This window comes from Diceros bicornis, chromosome 23 (assembly GCF_020826845.1).
Source record: "Diceros bicornis minor isolate mBicDic1 chromosome 23, mDicBic1.mat.cur, whole genome shotgun sequence".
Classification (NCBI taxonomy): Eukaryota; Metazoa; Chordata; class Mammalia; order Perissodactyla; family Rhinocerotidae; genus Diceros; species Diceros bicornis.
Window position 1 is genome coordinate 52296442 of NC_080762.1, and position 14392 is coordinate 52310833.

Here is a 14392-nt window from a genome sequence, read left to right on the forward strand (position 1 = left end):
CCAGAGCATCAACAATACAGAAAATAAGAAAATAAAGTTAATATAATTGGTCCTGTGATGAATGGATGCCAAACAGACAAATAATCTAAGAAAACAGAACACCATTAATGATAAAAACTCTTAAGGAAACTAGGAATAAAGGGGAACTTCCATAAGTTGATAAAGAACATCTATTAGAAAATCTACAACTGTTTCATGCTCAATCATGAAAAACCAAATTCTTTCCCCCTAAGGTTGGGAATGAGGCAAGGATGTCCATTCTTACCGCTGTTCTTCACCATAGTTAGTACTCAAAATTCTAGCCAACGCAGTAAGCCTAGAAAAGGAAATAAAAGGCGTACAGATGGTTAAGGAAGAAATAAGAAATAAAACTGTCCCTATTTGTAGAAGGCAATAATCCTGTTTGCTTTATGGTCAAACATTTGATCATAATTTAAACTCGGTGCAAAATCAAGTTATATTTTGAAAAGTACAGTTACATACTCTGGGGCTGTGGAAAAGGTATAATACTCTGTATTCCTACTAAAAGATACCATATTTGGATAATTTCTTATTGTTTTGTTGTTTTTTTCTGCTTTCACTTGTCTGTTTATATTGCTTCTAATCTTTTGCCTTATTCTATACCCAATTGATAGATGGAGACTTGATTCCACTTCTCCTCTGTGGAATGAAGCGCATAGGCTTTGTGACAACTATTTACATTCATAATTCTTGCTTACTGCCAAGTTCCCAATTGTAGTACTGAAGTTGAGGTTATTAGAACTCAGGCCTCCACACATATGGGATGTTCACATATTTCCATTGTTTGTGTGTCCTTATTTTAAAGTTACATTTATGTTTCAGCCTTTAGAGATTAAAGATTGTACGAAGTTATAGGGTTTTTGCATCAAATTTATGTCTGTAGTTGTAGAGCTGAGTTTTTTCAATCTCTTGTTTCAAACACAACTCCACCCTTTTTCCTCTTCCCCAAGGAAAGAAACCATAACTTATAGGTTCTTGAATAGAGAAATCCTGTGATGATGGCAATAAAAGAGAGAGGGCATGAAAAAGATAAAAATTATTAGAAAAAAGGAGCCTAGATGATGAAAAGAAGGAATGTTTATTAATGGTTCTAGGACTTGTACTCATCACAGAAATTGTATGTGAATCCCTGTGCTGAGAGGTAATGCTTCTTGGTAGTAATGATGACAATAATAATACCACCTGTTTTCCCTCTCTTAGGACTACAGAGACATCATTGACACTCCAATGGATTTTGCTACCGTCAGAGAAACCTTAGAGGCTGGGAATTATGAGTCACCAATGGAGTTGTGTAAAGATGTCAGGCTTATTTTTAGTAATTCCAAGGCATATACACCAAGCAAAAGATCAAGGGTATATAATTAAATTTTCTTTTATGTTTAAATTAAATGAAATCAGTAGGAAAGTATGTTAAGTAACTAAGTGTTGCTTTTATTTAAAATTTAGAGCAAAATTGACTTTCTGTTATGTTCTTAATGGTACCCTAGTGGAAAAAAGAATTCACATCTTTCTACTTTGTTCCTTCTGTGAAATAGGACTGATGTCACCAATGTTTAGGAATGGTTACTTTTCTTGGAAAAAAAAGTGATTTAATAGATACCACATGTGTATTGTCCTGGTAGATATTAGGGCTATGTGGACCTAACTTTTCCAGTTATTTTCCACATTAATGGAAAGGAGCATTTTTGTGAATGATTTATAAAAATGAGTAAAGCTATAAATACCTCTCTTCGGCCAGACAAGACATCACAAAAGCATGATATATGGAAATGAAATGAGAAAGAATAGATGCTAGTTCTAGGTAACAATGGAAAACATGTTCAGACCCTCAGGGATGGTTTCAGTATGGTAGAGTTTACAGGAATTTTGTCTATATGAGCCCATCTGCATTCATAGTAGGGCGCCCTTCTTTAAGACTCTCAAAGCATGGACGATTTCAAATCTAAATTAAGAAATAATTTAATTGTAAAAATGCTTCAGTTTTACTCTTGATCAAAAGAGATTGGGAAAAAGTAATATTTAAATTCCAAAAACTTTTTGCTAGAAAAATATTTAAATTATATGTTAATATTTACTGAACAGGCATTTTCCTTTGAGGAATGTTTGAACGGTTTTTTTTCCTCTTACCATAGATTTACAGCATGAGTTTGCGCCTGTCTGCTTTCTTTGAAGAGCACATTAGTTCAGTTTTATCAGATTATAAATCTGCTCTTCGTTTTCATAAAAGAAATACAATAACCAAAAGAAGGAAGAAAAGAAACAGAAGCAGCTCTGTTTCCAGTAGCGCTGCATCAAGGTATTTGATTTCTTTAAATAGCATTAACCGATCTATAACTTTGTCATCTAAATGATAGAACTTGGTGTTTTTTAATACTTCCTTTACTATTCCCTATATTGCAGAATGATATATTTGACATGCAAGTTCCTATGATGTGGAGGATTTTTAATCTTTTAACTAAAGCTATACTAGTGTAAGTGCTTAAATTCAAACTGCTAAATCTATACAGTAAAACAGCATTTTTAGGCTAGTGATGGCATCATGCTTTCTGTCATATAACTATAGCATTTACGGCGATCCTTCACTAAATTTTCACTTTTCAAAGGCTCACAACCATATGAAATCCACTACAAATCTCATGTTTTAACATATTTCATAATAGTACAAATATTGAATTCAACAGTATTATAAAACTGTATTTTATTCGCCCACATAGAGCTATAACAATGACTAATGACACTATTTTATTTACAGCCCTGAAAGGAAAAAAAGGATCTTAAAACCCCAGCTAAAGTCAGATGTCTCTACCTCTCCATTCTCTACACCTACACGATCAATACCACCACGGCACAATGCTGCTCAAATAAATGGTAAAACAGAATCCAGTTCTGTGGTTCGAACTAGAAGCAACCGAGTGGTTGTAGATCCAGTGGCCACTGAGCAACCATCTACTTCTTCAGCAGCAAAGACATTTATTGCTAAAGCTAATACATCTGCAATGCCAGGGAAAACAAGTAAGAATCAGTTACAGTTTCTAAATTAAAGTATAAATAATGACTTTTTTAACTTGAGCTTTTATTTTGCCAAATGAAATATACTGGATTTTAGAAAATTCCACTAGGCATTGTTGGTTTTAAAGTTTTTAATAAGAAAAAGAATATTGAGGTTTAGGAGTGTCAGTGTAAAATAATGGTTAAAAATGGCAACTCTGATCCAAACTGCCTGAATTTAAATCCTAGTACCCAGACTTATTAGCAGTTTGCCAAGACTTGCCTTCATAATCCTGAAGTGACTGGACACCTTCTAAAAGGTCTGAAACTATTAAGAATTTGTGTATGCTTTTTCCCTGTTTGAAAGTAGATTCCCTAAGGAAAGTTTAAGCATCCCCTAGATTTTATCCTCTTGGCTAATTGGTTAGAAGTGATCCCAATCTTCTTGCTTGTTTTTAGGTTAAAGAATTCTTAGCATTTCATTTTGTTTGTGCATGTGTGTTTTAGTTCTGGAGAATTCCGTGAAACATTCCAAAACCTTGAATACTCTTTCAAGTCCTGGTCAATCCAATTTTAGTCATGGCACTAGGAATAATTCTGCAAAAGAAAACATGGAAAAGGAAAAGCCAGTCAAACGTAAAATGAAATCATCTGTGCTCTCAAAGACATCTACTATTTCAAAGTCATCAGCTGTCATTGAGCAAGGTAAGGTGTTATTTGTATCTTCCAGGGTACAGTAGATCTTCCTTAAAATTGATGCTTTTGTTGGAGTTAGCATTTATATCCACTTTTTAGGTTGCTCATTTAAAAGTCACATTCTATATTAGTTGATAAATTTAGTGAGACACCCTTGGATTTGCAGCTTGTGCCAAAAACATATTGTATTGTCATTAAACTTAAAAAGCCAAGAAAAACTTGCTATATGGAAATAAAAAATTTTAGCATCAAAGGCTTTTAATGATGTAAATTAAATAGTTTCTAACTTCATTGTTACAAAACCTAAAAAAGTATATCCAAGAAGTTTAAATTGGATTTATTTAACCCAATGTAGCAGTCTTCACTTTCTTAGGAAAATTGTTTGTATTACATCACAAAATGCAACACACTGACCTTTACTAAATAAAGGTTGTCTACAGACAGACCTCTATTCTAGAATACAACTTTTGACCCTTTTACAGTTATGCTTCTAGGTTCTTTTGTCTGCTCATTTTCGTTGTAAAGGTTTATGTTTGCAAGATGGAGACAGTAACTGATAGGATATACCCTATGAAATGTCAAAACAATTACAGCTTCTTGGCAGCAGACAGCTCAAGAATAAGCATTTTGTGTCATGACTTCCAGTATGTGTCTAAAACATTTCCTCTTCAATGTTCTCCCCAGAAACGTCACAAAATTTAATTTTTCTACTGAAACGTCCTCATTGTGATTAATGGCATTGGGGTCTATCTACCTACTTAAGCTTAAAATCAGGGAATCATCCTCACTTGCTCTTCAGTATCCAAATCTACTTGACAATCTTTGGTTTCTATTTGTTTCTGCCTCCTTCACACCTCTAAGAACCATTTCTTCCTTGCCATTCTCACTTCCATGACCTTAACTCAGGCCTCCATAAGTTCTCACCTGGACTGTTGTCCTGGTTTCCTAACTGGTCTCCCTGCCTCACTTTTCAATTCTTGCTTACCCAGTCCATCTTCCAGATTGCAGCCAATGAGATCTTTCTGATCATTTCTAGCACTTGTGCGTGCGTGTGCACACACACACACACACAATTAAAATCCTTCCCTGCCTTCAAATATACGTGGAATCGGATTTTAATGTTTTGCCTTGTTATATAAGACTCTTCGTTACTTGGCTGTTGCCTAACATTCCAGCTTTCCTTACTTTCTTTCTCCCTTTTATGTCCCAGCCATACTAAACCATGTGGAAGTCCCTGAATATTGTTGTCCTCTTCTTCCTTCTTTGGAATGTTTTTTTTCTCCCAGTTTAGTTTTCTTTTATCTTTCAAGCCTCACTTTGAAATGTCATCTTCTCCAGGAAACCTTCTCGTGGGTTATTTAGACAGACTCAAGCATTTCTTTATGTTCCCAGAACACCCTGTTCATTGCCTTTTGTGGCACTTATAATGTTGATAGAATTAGTCTTTTTTTACATGTCTTTCTCTGGTAGATTCTGAACTCTCATGTTTAATTACTCATTTTTTAATCACCTATACTTAGTATATAGTGGACAATAAGTGTTTGAATAAATAAGCAAATGACCTTGTATATGAATGTTTTACATTTTTATATTTGCTTCCTTTCTGAACTGAAATCAAAGTTTTGAATAGTATATTGGCCTTGCTTCTGCCACTCCTAAATCCTAGAGAAATCAAATGTACATAGTTAGTTGGTTCTAGCATTACGATAGGGGGATGTCCAATAGCCAGTTTGATTAATAATTTTTGAGTATTACAAATACACAAGGGTATCAGTACAGTAGAGAAATACAATTAGCTGTTAAATAACTAATTAATGATGACTTATTACATAAATATTGACACCTGAATTAATTATTGGAATCAAGAACAGTGCTGTCCAGTAGAAATATAATACAAGCTACATATGTAATTTTAAATTTTCTAGTAACAGTGAACAGGTGAAATTATCAATTTTAATAACATTTTATTTACTCCATTATATCCAAAATATTGTCATTTCAACATGTAATCAATATTTCAAAATGTACACTGCTTCAGTATTCAAATTTAATTAGAAATTCAGTTCCTCAGTTGCGTAGCTACATTTCAAGTGCTCTGTAGCCACGTGGTTAGTAGCTACCTTATTGGACAGCAGAGGGTTCAGATCAGTGATTTTTCAACCTTTTTTTAATTAAGAGAGCTACATTAGTTCTTAACCATTTTAGGTTATATATTGCTTTGTCAAGTTGATGAAATCTGCAGTCCTTTGCCCAGAAAATGCATAAAGGCATATCCACACAAAATTTGGACCATTTCAAGGAGTTCCTGGAGTCCTTCTGTAGAACTTTTATAGTGGGTACACGGACTGGATATTTAGACCTTTGTCAGTAGTCTTAATGTAAAACAAAAAGATACACAGAATCCTCAGGCAGGTTAAGTGTAATTGTTTGTTAGAAAAAACTTTACTACTACTACTACCACCACCACCACCACCACCACCACACACACACACACCCACCCACACACCCCCACCCACACACACACACACACCCACCCCTCCCCTGCCCACCCTCCCCTCATCCTTAGGGAAAACCACTAATCTAAAGAAAGTCACTGTACTGTGGGATTTGCCTTCTCCCTCTGCTACTGGCCCTGACCTTTTGTGAATCTCTTGATGGTTTTTTCTTGATATTTACGAAGTAAAATTCAAACCCATAACAAAAAATACCGTTATGAAGAAGCATTCTCTTCAAAAGCAGTTTCCATATCTTTATGGATTTCCTTTAGAATATTGCATTGCAGATCACCCACCACAAGCAAATAAAACTTCAGATTTTTGGAAGAACAAAAGCTAGTGGTAGTACATGTATGTCATCTTTTTCCTTCATCAAAAAGGCTAATGGCATTTTTTTTTTAACCACGGAAAGGCAGTTCATCATGATCTCCAGATCCTACAGATTTAGAATTTGATCTATAGACTTTAATGGCCCTTATCATGATGTTTGTTACAGTCGGATTTTAATCATGGTACTGGTGGCACACATAGTGGATTTGACTGATAAATGCAATCAGTATTGCTTATGATTATAAATTAGTCATTTGCCATTCGATTACATAAGGAGATAGGACTGTTTCAAAAAGAGCCTGTGAAGAAAACTGCCAGTTAGTTGTTTTTTTAATCCTCTTTAAACAATTCTAGAATATAATCTGTGACCAAGAGTAACTTATTTCTACTCTTGTACATAGGATAGATGAAGAATGTCAAAGCCATGGTAATTTTTCTCTAGAATGTAACTGAGGTAAATTATGTCAGTAGACGTACTCCTAAACCTCTTGCATAGTAGTATTAGGAGAGGAGATCCTTTTTACTTCTGAGGAATGTAAGGAAATATTTAAATATAAACTCTTCTCTGATATTATGTTCATCACATCCAAAGGGGGATCAAATAAGAGTTAGAATCATTCCAGTCTTGATAGTTACTTTTTCTTCCATCCCTAGTAGAAAAAGTGATTAGAGGAAAGGAAAGGGGGATGATAATGCTTGCTTATTTATTCAGGTTACCAAGTTAAAAGGTCGTGGATTTTATACAAAGATTATTTTCCATAATTGAGCTTCTTGAAGGTAGAATACAGAAAAACCCTGTGTTTAATGAGGTAGATAAAGTGCTTTGTGGTTATTAAGCTCCATACAAGTAAACAGGGTCATTTGTGTAATGAAAACAGCGCTCATGCATTAGAATGTGTAGTGAAGGTAGTAGGAGTAAGAAACCTTCGCTAATCCCAGTTCTATCATAATTTTCAGTATTAACTTAGATGAGTTATTTATTTGCTCTGAGTTTCATTTCCCTCATGTGAAGTCATTAATGACTTCAATAAGGATCTTTCCTCCTCTCTGAGTTTTAAGTAGAAAATAAATAATAGTATTAAACTATTAGCTTTCTGTTCTTTTTCTCCCTTTAGTAAAAAAAAAAAAATTAGGATTATGTTATTATATATATATAAGTATAGCAATGGCCTACAACTAGTTTGAGGGTCAAATAAAAAAGCAATTCCATATATTAAGTGTGCTGTTGTTCCCTTTTAGCAGATTGTAAGAACAGTGCTCTTGTACCAGGAAGCATTCAAGTAAATGGCCATGGAGGGCAGCCGTCGAAACTTGTGAAGAGGGGACCTGGAAGGAAACCTAAGGTAGAAGTTAATACCAATAGTGGTGAAGTTATACACAAAAAAAGGGGTAGAAAGCCCAAAAAGCTACAGCACACAAAGCCAGAAAATTCAGAGCAAAATAACGTGCATCCCATCAGAGATGAAGTAGTTCCTTCTTCAACATGCAATTTTCTTTCTGAAGCTAATATTGTAAAGGAGGATTTGTTACAGAAAAAGAGTCGTGGAGGCAGAAAACCCAAAAGGAAGATGAAGACACAAAAACTAGACTCAGATCTCATAGTTACAAATGTTAAAATGCTAAGGAGAAGTAACCGAAAAAAGACAGATGATCCTATGGATGAGGAAGAAGAGTTTGAGGAACTTAAAGCCTCTGAACCCCACATGAGAACTCGAAACCAAGGTCGAAGGACAGCTTTCTATAATGAGGATGACTCTGAAGAGGAGCAAAGGCAGCTGCTGTTCGAAGACACCTCTTTGACTTTTGGAACTTCTAGCAGAGGACGAGTCCGAAAGTTGACTGAAAAAGCAAAAGCTAATTTAATTGGTTGGTAACTTGTACCAAAATATTTTACTTCAAAATCATAAAAGCAGGTACAGTTAAGGAATATGTAGAACTAAGGCTTCTGCTTCCTTGCTGCTATGGTGGATTAGGGAATGTTATGATTTGATTTGCAAAAAAACCAACAAATTTCCAAGACACTTCACTTCTTTAAATGAATATATATATATAAATATATACATATATATTTTAAATGTTTGCTATTTATTGCCCTTAGATAGGTTATGTATTTCAACATTCATTTCATTCACTGTTCAAAACAAAAGAAATTGAGGACCTATAATGAATTCCCAGTTTATTTCTGGAAAAGACAGTTCTGCTACACTCTTAAGGAGCATAATATTCCTAGTGATAAAGCATTTCATGTTAAAATGAATTATTTTTGACCAAGCCAGGTACATTTCTATCATACAGAAGTCGTGCCCCTAGGAAGACAGATATTATCAGAGTAGCAGTAAGTTAAGAAGTGTTTCCTCTAAAGATAAATATAAAATTCCCACCATTTGATACCCTAAAAAGTTTAATTTTAAATTGTAGAATGTTCATCTACAAAGAATCTAGAGGAGGCTTTTGCTGTATTCCATTTCTGCCAAACGTAAGAGAAAATGTACTGATGAAAAGGAAACATATCCACATTGGAAAACATTTGACTGTCTAATTTTTCAGACCTTGATTCTTATATCAATCACTCAATCTCTGTTTATTGTGCCAAAGACTGAGAATCAGTGCAGTGGAAAGCCTGTTTTTGACTGTCAAGACAGCATACACTTTTCAATATTGGAAAGGCTGTATATTATTCTAAAGAGCAAGTTATTAAAGAGTTATGCTGAGATGTATCTTTTTTTGGTACTAATAGTAGAAAATAATGCACTGGTGGGTCCTTTGACAGAGATGTTTTAGAGAAAATGTTTAAGTGGTTAAAGGATTCAAGGAAAATACAGGAAAAAGGTATGGGATTTGATGTTTACTTGTTGATCTGGATTAATGTCATTTCTAAACTTTAGACATATCTAATAGGCTAAAATGACTTACAAAGAAATGTGTCTGTGTGTGTATGTGTATATATTGCTAAATGGGTATAATTAAATATATATACAAACACATACTTATATACTATTACCCAGGTATAAATTCTTTTTTCAGGATTTTTTAGATAGTGGTAGAATAAAAATAATTTTAAAATGTCATACTTTATAGTTTAATTTTAAGGGGAAGATTGGTTATTTTCAATTATTAAAGGTTAAAATAGGCCAAATCACTTTTTATGCAATCATGTTTTATACAGTGGTCTCATTGCACATTGTGTTTTTTCTGCACTTTTTACGGTATCCTTATCACGCTGGTATGTCAATATACACCCTGAAGAAAAATTCCATTTAATGATTGTGCCTTGTATTCTCTTATTTTTTGCATCATTAGTAAAATTAAGTTGTCTATTGTAAATGATAACTATATGACTTAGGAGAATGTATTGCTATATGTACTGCTATGGGAAAGGAAAGCAGTTATTTATTTGTTTATGGTACAGTTAGTTATTTTATACCTTAAAAACCAACAAATACCATTTCTATTGTTTAAAAATTATTGTCCATTTTTTTAAAAGTTTAAAGAATGTAGTATTTTCTGAGGACTGGTATGGTACAAAAATGTAACCAAAATTTTCAGATACTACATTTTTAAAAAGTGAGGATGGCAAAATATGTATCAGCATGACCCTGATGTAGAAAATAAAGTCTTTAATTGAACCTTGGCAAATACAATACATAATTATGTCTTTACTCATTTCTGGTAGGGATAAATGTTAGCTGTCATTTAATTGTCTTGAAGAAGAGTGGAAAGTGATGCATTTGGGCTTTTTAGATCGTTTGTAACTAAATTTGTACAGAAATCCTCCTGTGAAATTAAGTAAACCATTTTCCAGATCTTAACTGGATTGCTGTGATTTTGCAGTTGAAAAATAATTTCCAATTTTTCAGGTTTTTTGTATATTTATTTTTTTCTAACAGATATATTTAACTATATAATTAAAATTCAGTAGTTAAACTCTTCATAATGCAGAAATGGATGGCTTGGTTGTGTAGTAAAATGAGTCTTTCAGTTACACCATTATTGAAAATAATAGTGTCTATGTTTGAAATTTATCATTACAGTAATTTGTTGCTTTTGAAGGCAATCTATTTGAAACGTAATTTCCTGATGTTATCTGCATTGTGTTGGGAAAAAAAAGACTAAATCCATTTTTATAAAAAATGTGTACAGTTTTAAGGTGTATACAGAAAAAGGAAGAGCGTACAGTCTTAGAGTGGAATGTGCCTCTACGATGTACCAGTTAGTTTAACTCTTGAGCAAAGAAATGAGTATTTATCATCTTACCAGCAACAAGTAAACGTATTACTCCTGTTGTAAAGACACTGTATATTTATGACCTTATTTGGACATTATTAGACACTGGTTTCTTAGTAAAGCAAAATGACTTGGATCAGATTCTTTGTAATTGAAACACTTAAAAATATATTAGTAATACCAGATATATTTAGATTTTATATTTTTATAATTTAGCTTCTATACATTGGAAAATTTGAATTGAGAAATGTAAGTCATCACCATATTTTGGTTCCGTTTGACCACTTGGAAAAATTGTCCTCTTGGAGACAGTGACACCATGTATGTACTGTTTATAGGCCAAACGGAAATGCTGGCTGTTGTCTTAGGTGAGCAATAAAAAATCTCAAGTTTACTGAAAGTTTCAGAAATATAACTTGTTACATGCATGGAAAATGTAAATTTATGTATTTTTAAGTACATGACTCTAATATTCTCTCCCTCCACCCTAACATTTTCAAGTCCCAATCCAATCTTATAAAATCATAAAATGTTGGAAATAAGTAGTTAAAACATCTGATCTAATTACAGTCTCACAACGCTGGGCAATGGATATATACCTTCTTAAAATTTTATCCTTTGCAACCTGCTATTATGGCATTGGATTATTTTCTACATATATTCATGTACTAAGGATTCATTGGTCTTGTTTCCATTGTCTTTATTATTGCACAGCTTCACTACAAATTTGAAGACTTATTTGATAGCATTATTACAAAACTATCTTCCTCCTTTAATTAGAATAACTGTATAGAATATTTGTGAGCTTGATTAGGTCACGTCTGAGGTGTGAGTTTGGCTGAATTTAGCATCACTTGGAAATTAATTACATAAGATAAACACTGATCAGCAAATAGATCCTCGCACAGCATGTATGTTAACATCTAGAACTGTCCCTTATCTGCAGTGCAGTAGATTAACAAATATATTCAAACATTGTTAGTTATGTCATATTAGCAACATTTACATGTTTTAAAATATGATTTGTAATATAAATTAGTTCTTCCAGTTAATAGCATTTACTTTAATTCTAGCATTCCGTTTTATACATACAAACATAACCTGTGTATCTCTCTCCAATGTCAACTGGAAGCAGTTTTGATTTTCAGTTTTCTATCTGATGAAAACACATTGTTATTCTGAATGTTTTTCTTCACCTGAAATTTATTTTTGACTAGGTTGAAAGGACCAAGATACTTGAGTGTTTAAAGGGCTTACAAGTATTCTTCCTATATGCAGGAAATACATAATTTTAAAAGTCATAACAGGGGAAGTACTTTTATGTTCTGTGAATTACTCCCTTACTTAAAAAGTATATTTTACATAACAGCTTGAGACATGGTTTAGTTATATTTAGGTGAGAACTTATTTTCCTATTAAAATTGGAAAAATATACCTTTTTCTTCCCTCCTTGAACTTCCCCTCAGTTCCCCAAATTTCCAAGTGATTTAAACTAAATTAATATTACGTTTACTAAGAAACTGTTTTTGTTCTTAATTATACTGAGCTAAGCACTCCAAATGAAAAGTCATTTTGTACTATATAGTACCCAAGAGGTCACACTGAGTTAGAAGACTGTAGGTACCACTTTTGACGCTCCAGAGATAAACTTCGTACACTCGGCAGTAAAACAATTAGAAAATATTATGAGCTATAAAGATATATTATTTTTTGTTTTGATAGCTCTGTATCAAAATACTTTTTTAATGCAGATAAAATCATCAGGAAATTAACCTTTTACGGCACAAACCAAATACATGGTAGTGGGTGGCTATGAGTTTCTACATTTACGGAGCTGAGTGAGTAGGTTTGAGATGATAGTACACACGCGTAGGATGCAGGTGCACACGTGCTCCTTCTAAGATTGTGTGTGTTGATTAATCACAGTGATAAACTATAAATTGAGACAAAAGAAAGTTACATTTTTGGACCATATTAAAACTGCAAGAAGGTGAGGTCTTATTGAAGATCTTTTAGAAAACTGTTAAATCCTGTCACAATGTTTAGACATGTAGAATGTAGCTCAATTTTTAAAAAGTAACTGACCTAGAGGGTTAAAGTTGAAACTGACACATTTTCAAATTAAAATTATGCTTATTTTGTACAGAAAGCGATGTTAAACACAAGCAAATGTGTTGTATGTAATAAGTAACAGAGTTTAAAGACAAATTAATTATTTAGCTTTATTGAGGTTTTTGTTTGTTTTCCTTTCGGAAGCCTGGAGTATCATGTTATAAGCGAAGTCTCACGCCAGAATAGCAGCGCCCTTTCTTTTTGTACATATTGACTGGACCTTTCTTTACTGTTACGTGGACACTTTCTATGTTAGTTTTGATGCATAATTCTTTGAATCCTTTTATACAAACTAGAATGTATGTGTAAGAATTCCTGTCCCTGCAATGTAGTAACTACAAACTTATTTTTAAATAAATAGAAAACTTGTTTTTCTAAGCTATTTTGTGGAGCCTCGTGATTTATTATTTGTCTTTTTTTTTTGGCACCGCATGAAGCACTCAGTACATAATTTCAACAGGCAGTATACCAAAGAATTTGTTATGTAAATGCTGGCACATTAAGAGTTTCCAATGCCCTGTCTGTTTAGCAAAATATTAAGATAACTAGCCAATTAAAGACTGTGGGTACCCTAATGTCATTTAATTCCAAAATAACTGAAGGTTAAAAATAAGTCATTTGCCTTTTAATGTATACACTTAATAAAAAAATTTGATTTGTTATTATGTATAAGTTACTGTACTGGGTAATAAATACTTCAGTATTTAGATATTTCTGTAAGATATATTTCAAAGGAATAGTTTGCACAAGTATTTTCTCAAAAATGTGAAGTGAAATTTCTGAGGAAAAAATCAAATGGAGGAATGAGGAAAAAGTTTCACTTGTTAAGCAGTTATCCAAAATGAGATAAAGCTGTTGCTGTTTTCCTAGAAATTTGTTCAGATTGGCATACATTTTTATTGACTTACTGAGAAGCCCAATTTTGGTATGAAGAATACATAAGGCTATAATAAATGACAATTCAGGTTAAGCACATGAGGGGGTGATTTGTGATTTTGTGCTATTAATGATCACTTCCCCATAAGAAATTTTGCTTAAATGGCTTTGTATAAAATCAATTTCTAAGTTGAGGAAAGCAGGTAAACATTCTTGAGTATCTTTTCTTTTTCTCTCTAAAGTATGCTGATACTAATACCTAGTATACTTAGAAGAACCAGCCAAGAAAAATTAATTTTCAGCAACCACTTTCTACCAGTTTCTCTTTTGTAGTAACATCAACTTTATGTTCTAGGCTAAGTTTCCCCATTATTTAAGAACAGTAAGATTAAAAAAGCACAAAACTTATGTTCCTTGCAATATAATACCTTGTATTTGTAATCTTTTCACACTTAACACGTTTACCATATATCGATTACTCTTTGTTTTTGTTTGGGAAAAGAATAGTGGGAAGGAGTCAGTGAAGTATCTTTCTGCCTAATAAGCTGGACAGGTTGGCAGCACGGTATAATGGAATGAACCAGACATGGAGTTGAGTAATTTCATCTCTTGGAGCTTCACTTTCCTCATCTGTAAAGTAAAACAATTGA

The 14392-nt window shown here is 33.1% G+C and overlaps 1 protein-coding gene across 3 annotated transcripts in view; it reads left to right on the forward strand.

Moving 5' to 3' along the window:
- PHIP (pleckstrin homology domain interacting protein) overlaps positions 1-13248 on the forward strand; it is a 132104-nt gene extending 118856 nt beyond the window's left edge. For 2 of the 3 annotated variants that reach the window (XM_058566741.1, XM_058566744.1), the window contains 5 exons: positions 1222-1374; positions 2154-2317; positions 2774-3033; positions 3517-3714; positions 7770-13248. In XM_058566741.1, coding sequence (XP_058422724.1) covers positions 1222-1374; positions 2154-2317; positions 2774-3033; positions 3517-3714; positions 7770-8404 — 1410 coding nt within the window. In that variant the 3' untranslated portion in view covers positions 8405-13248. The remainder of the gene's footprint in view (positions 1-1221; positions 1375-2153; positions 2318-2773; positions 3034-3516; positions 3715-7769) is intronic. The other variant, XM_058566742.1, reaches the window with a different exon arrangement.
- The last annotated feature ends 1144 nt before the right edge of the window (positions 13249-14392 follow it).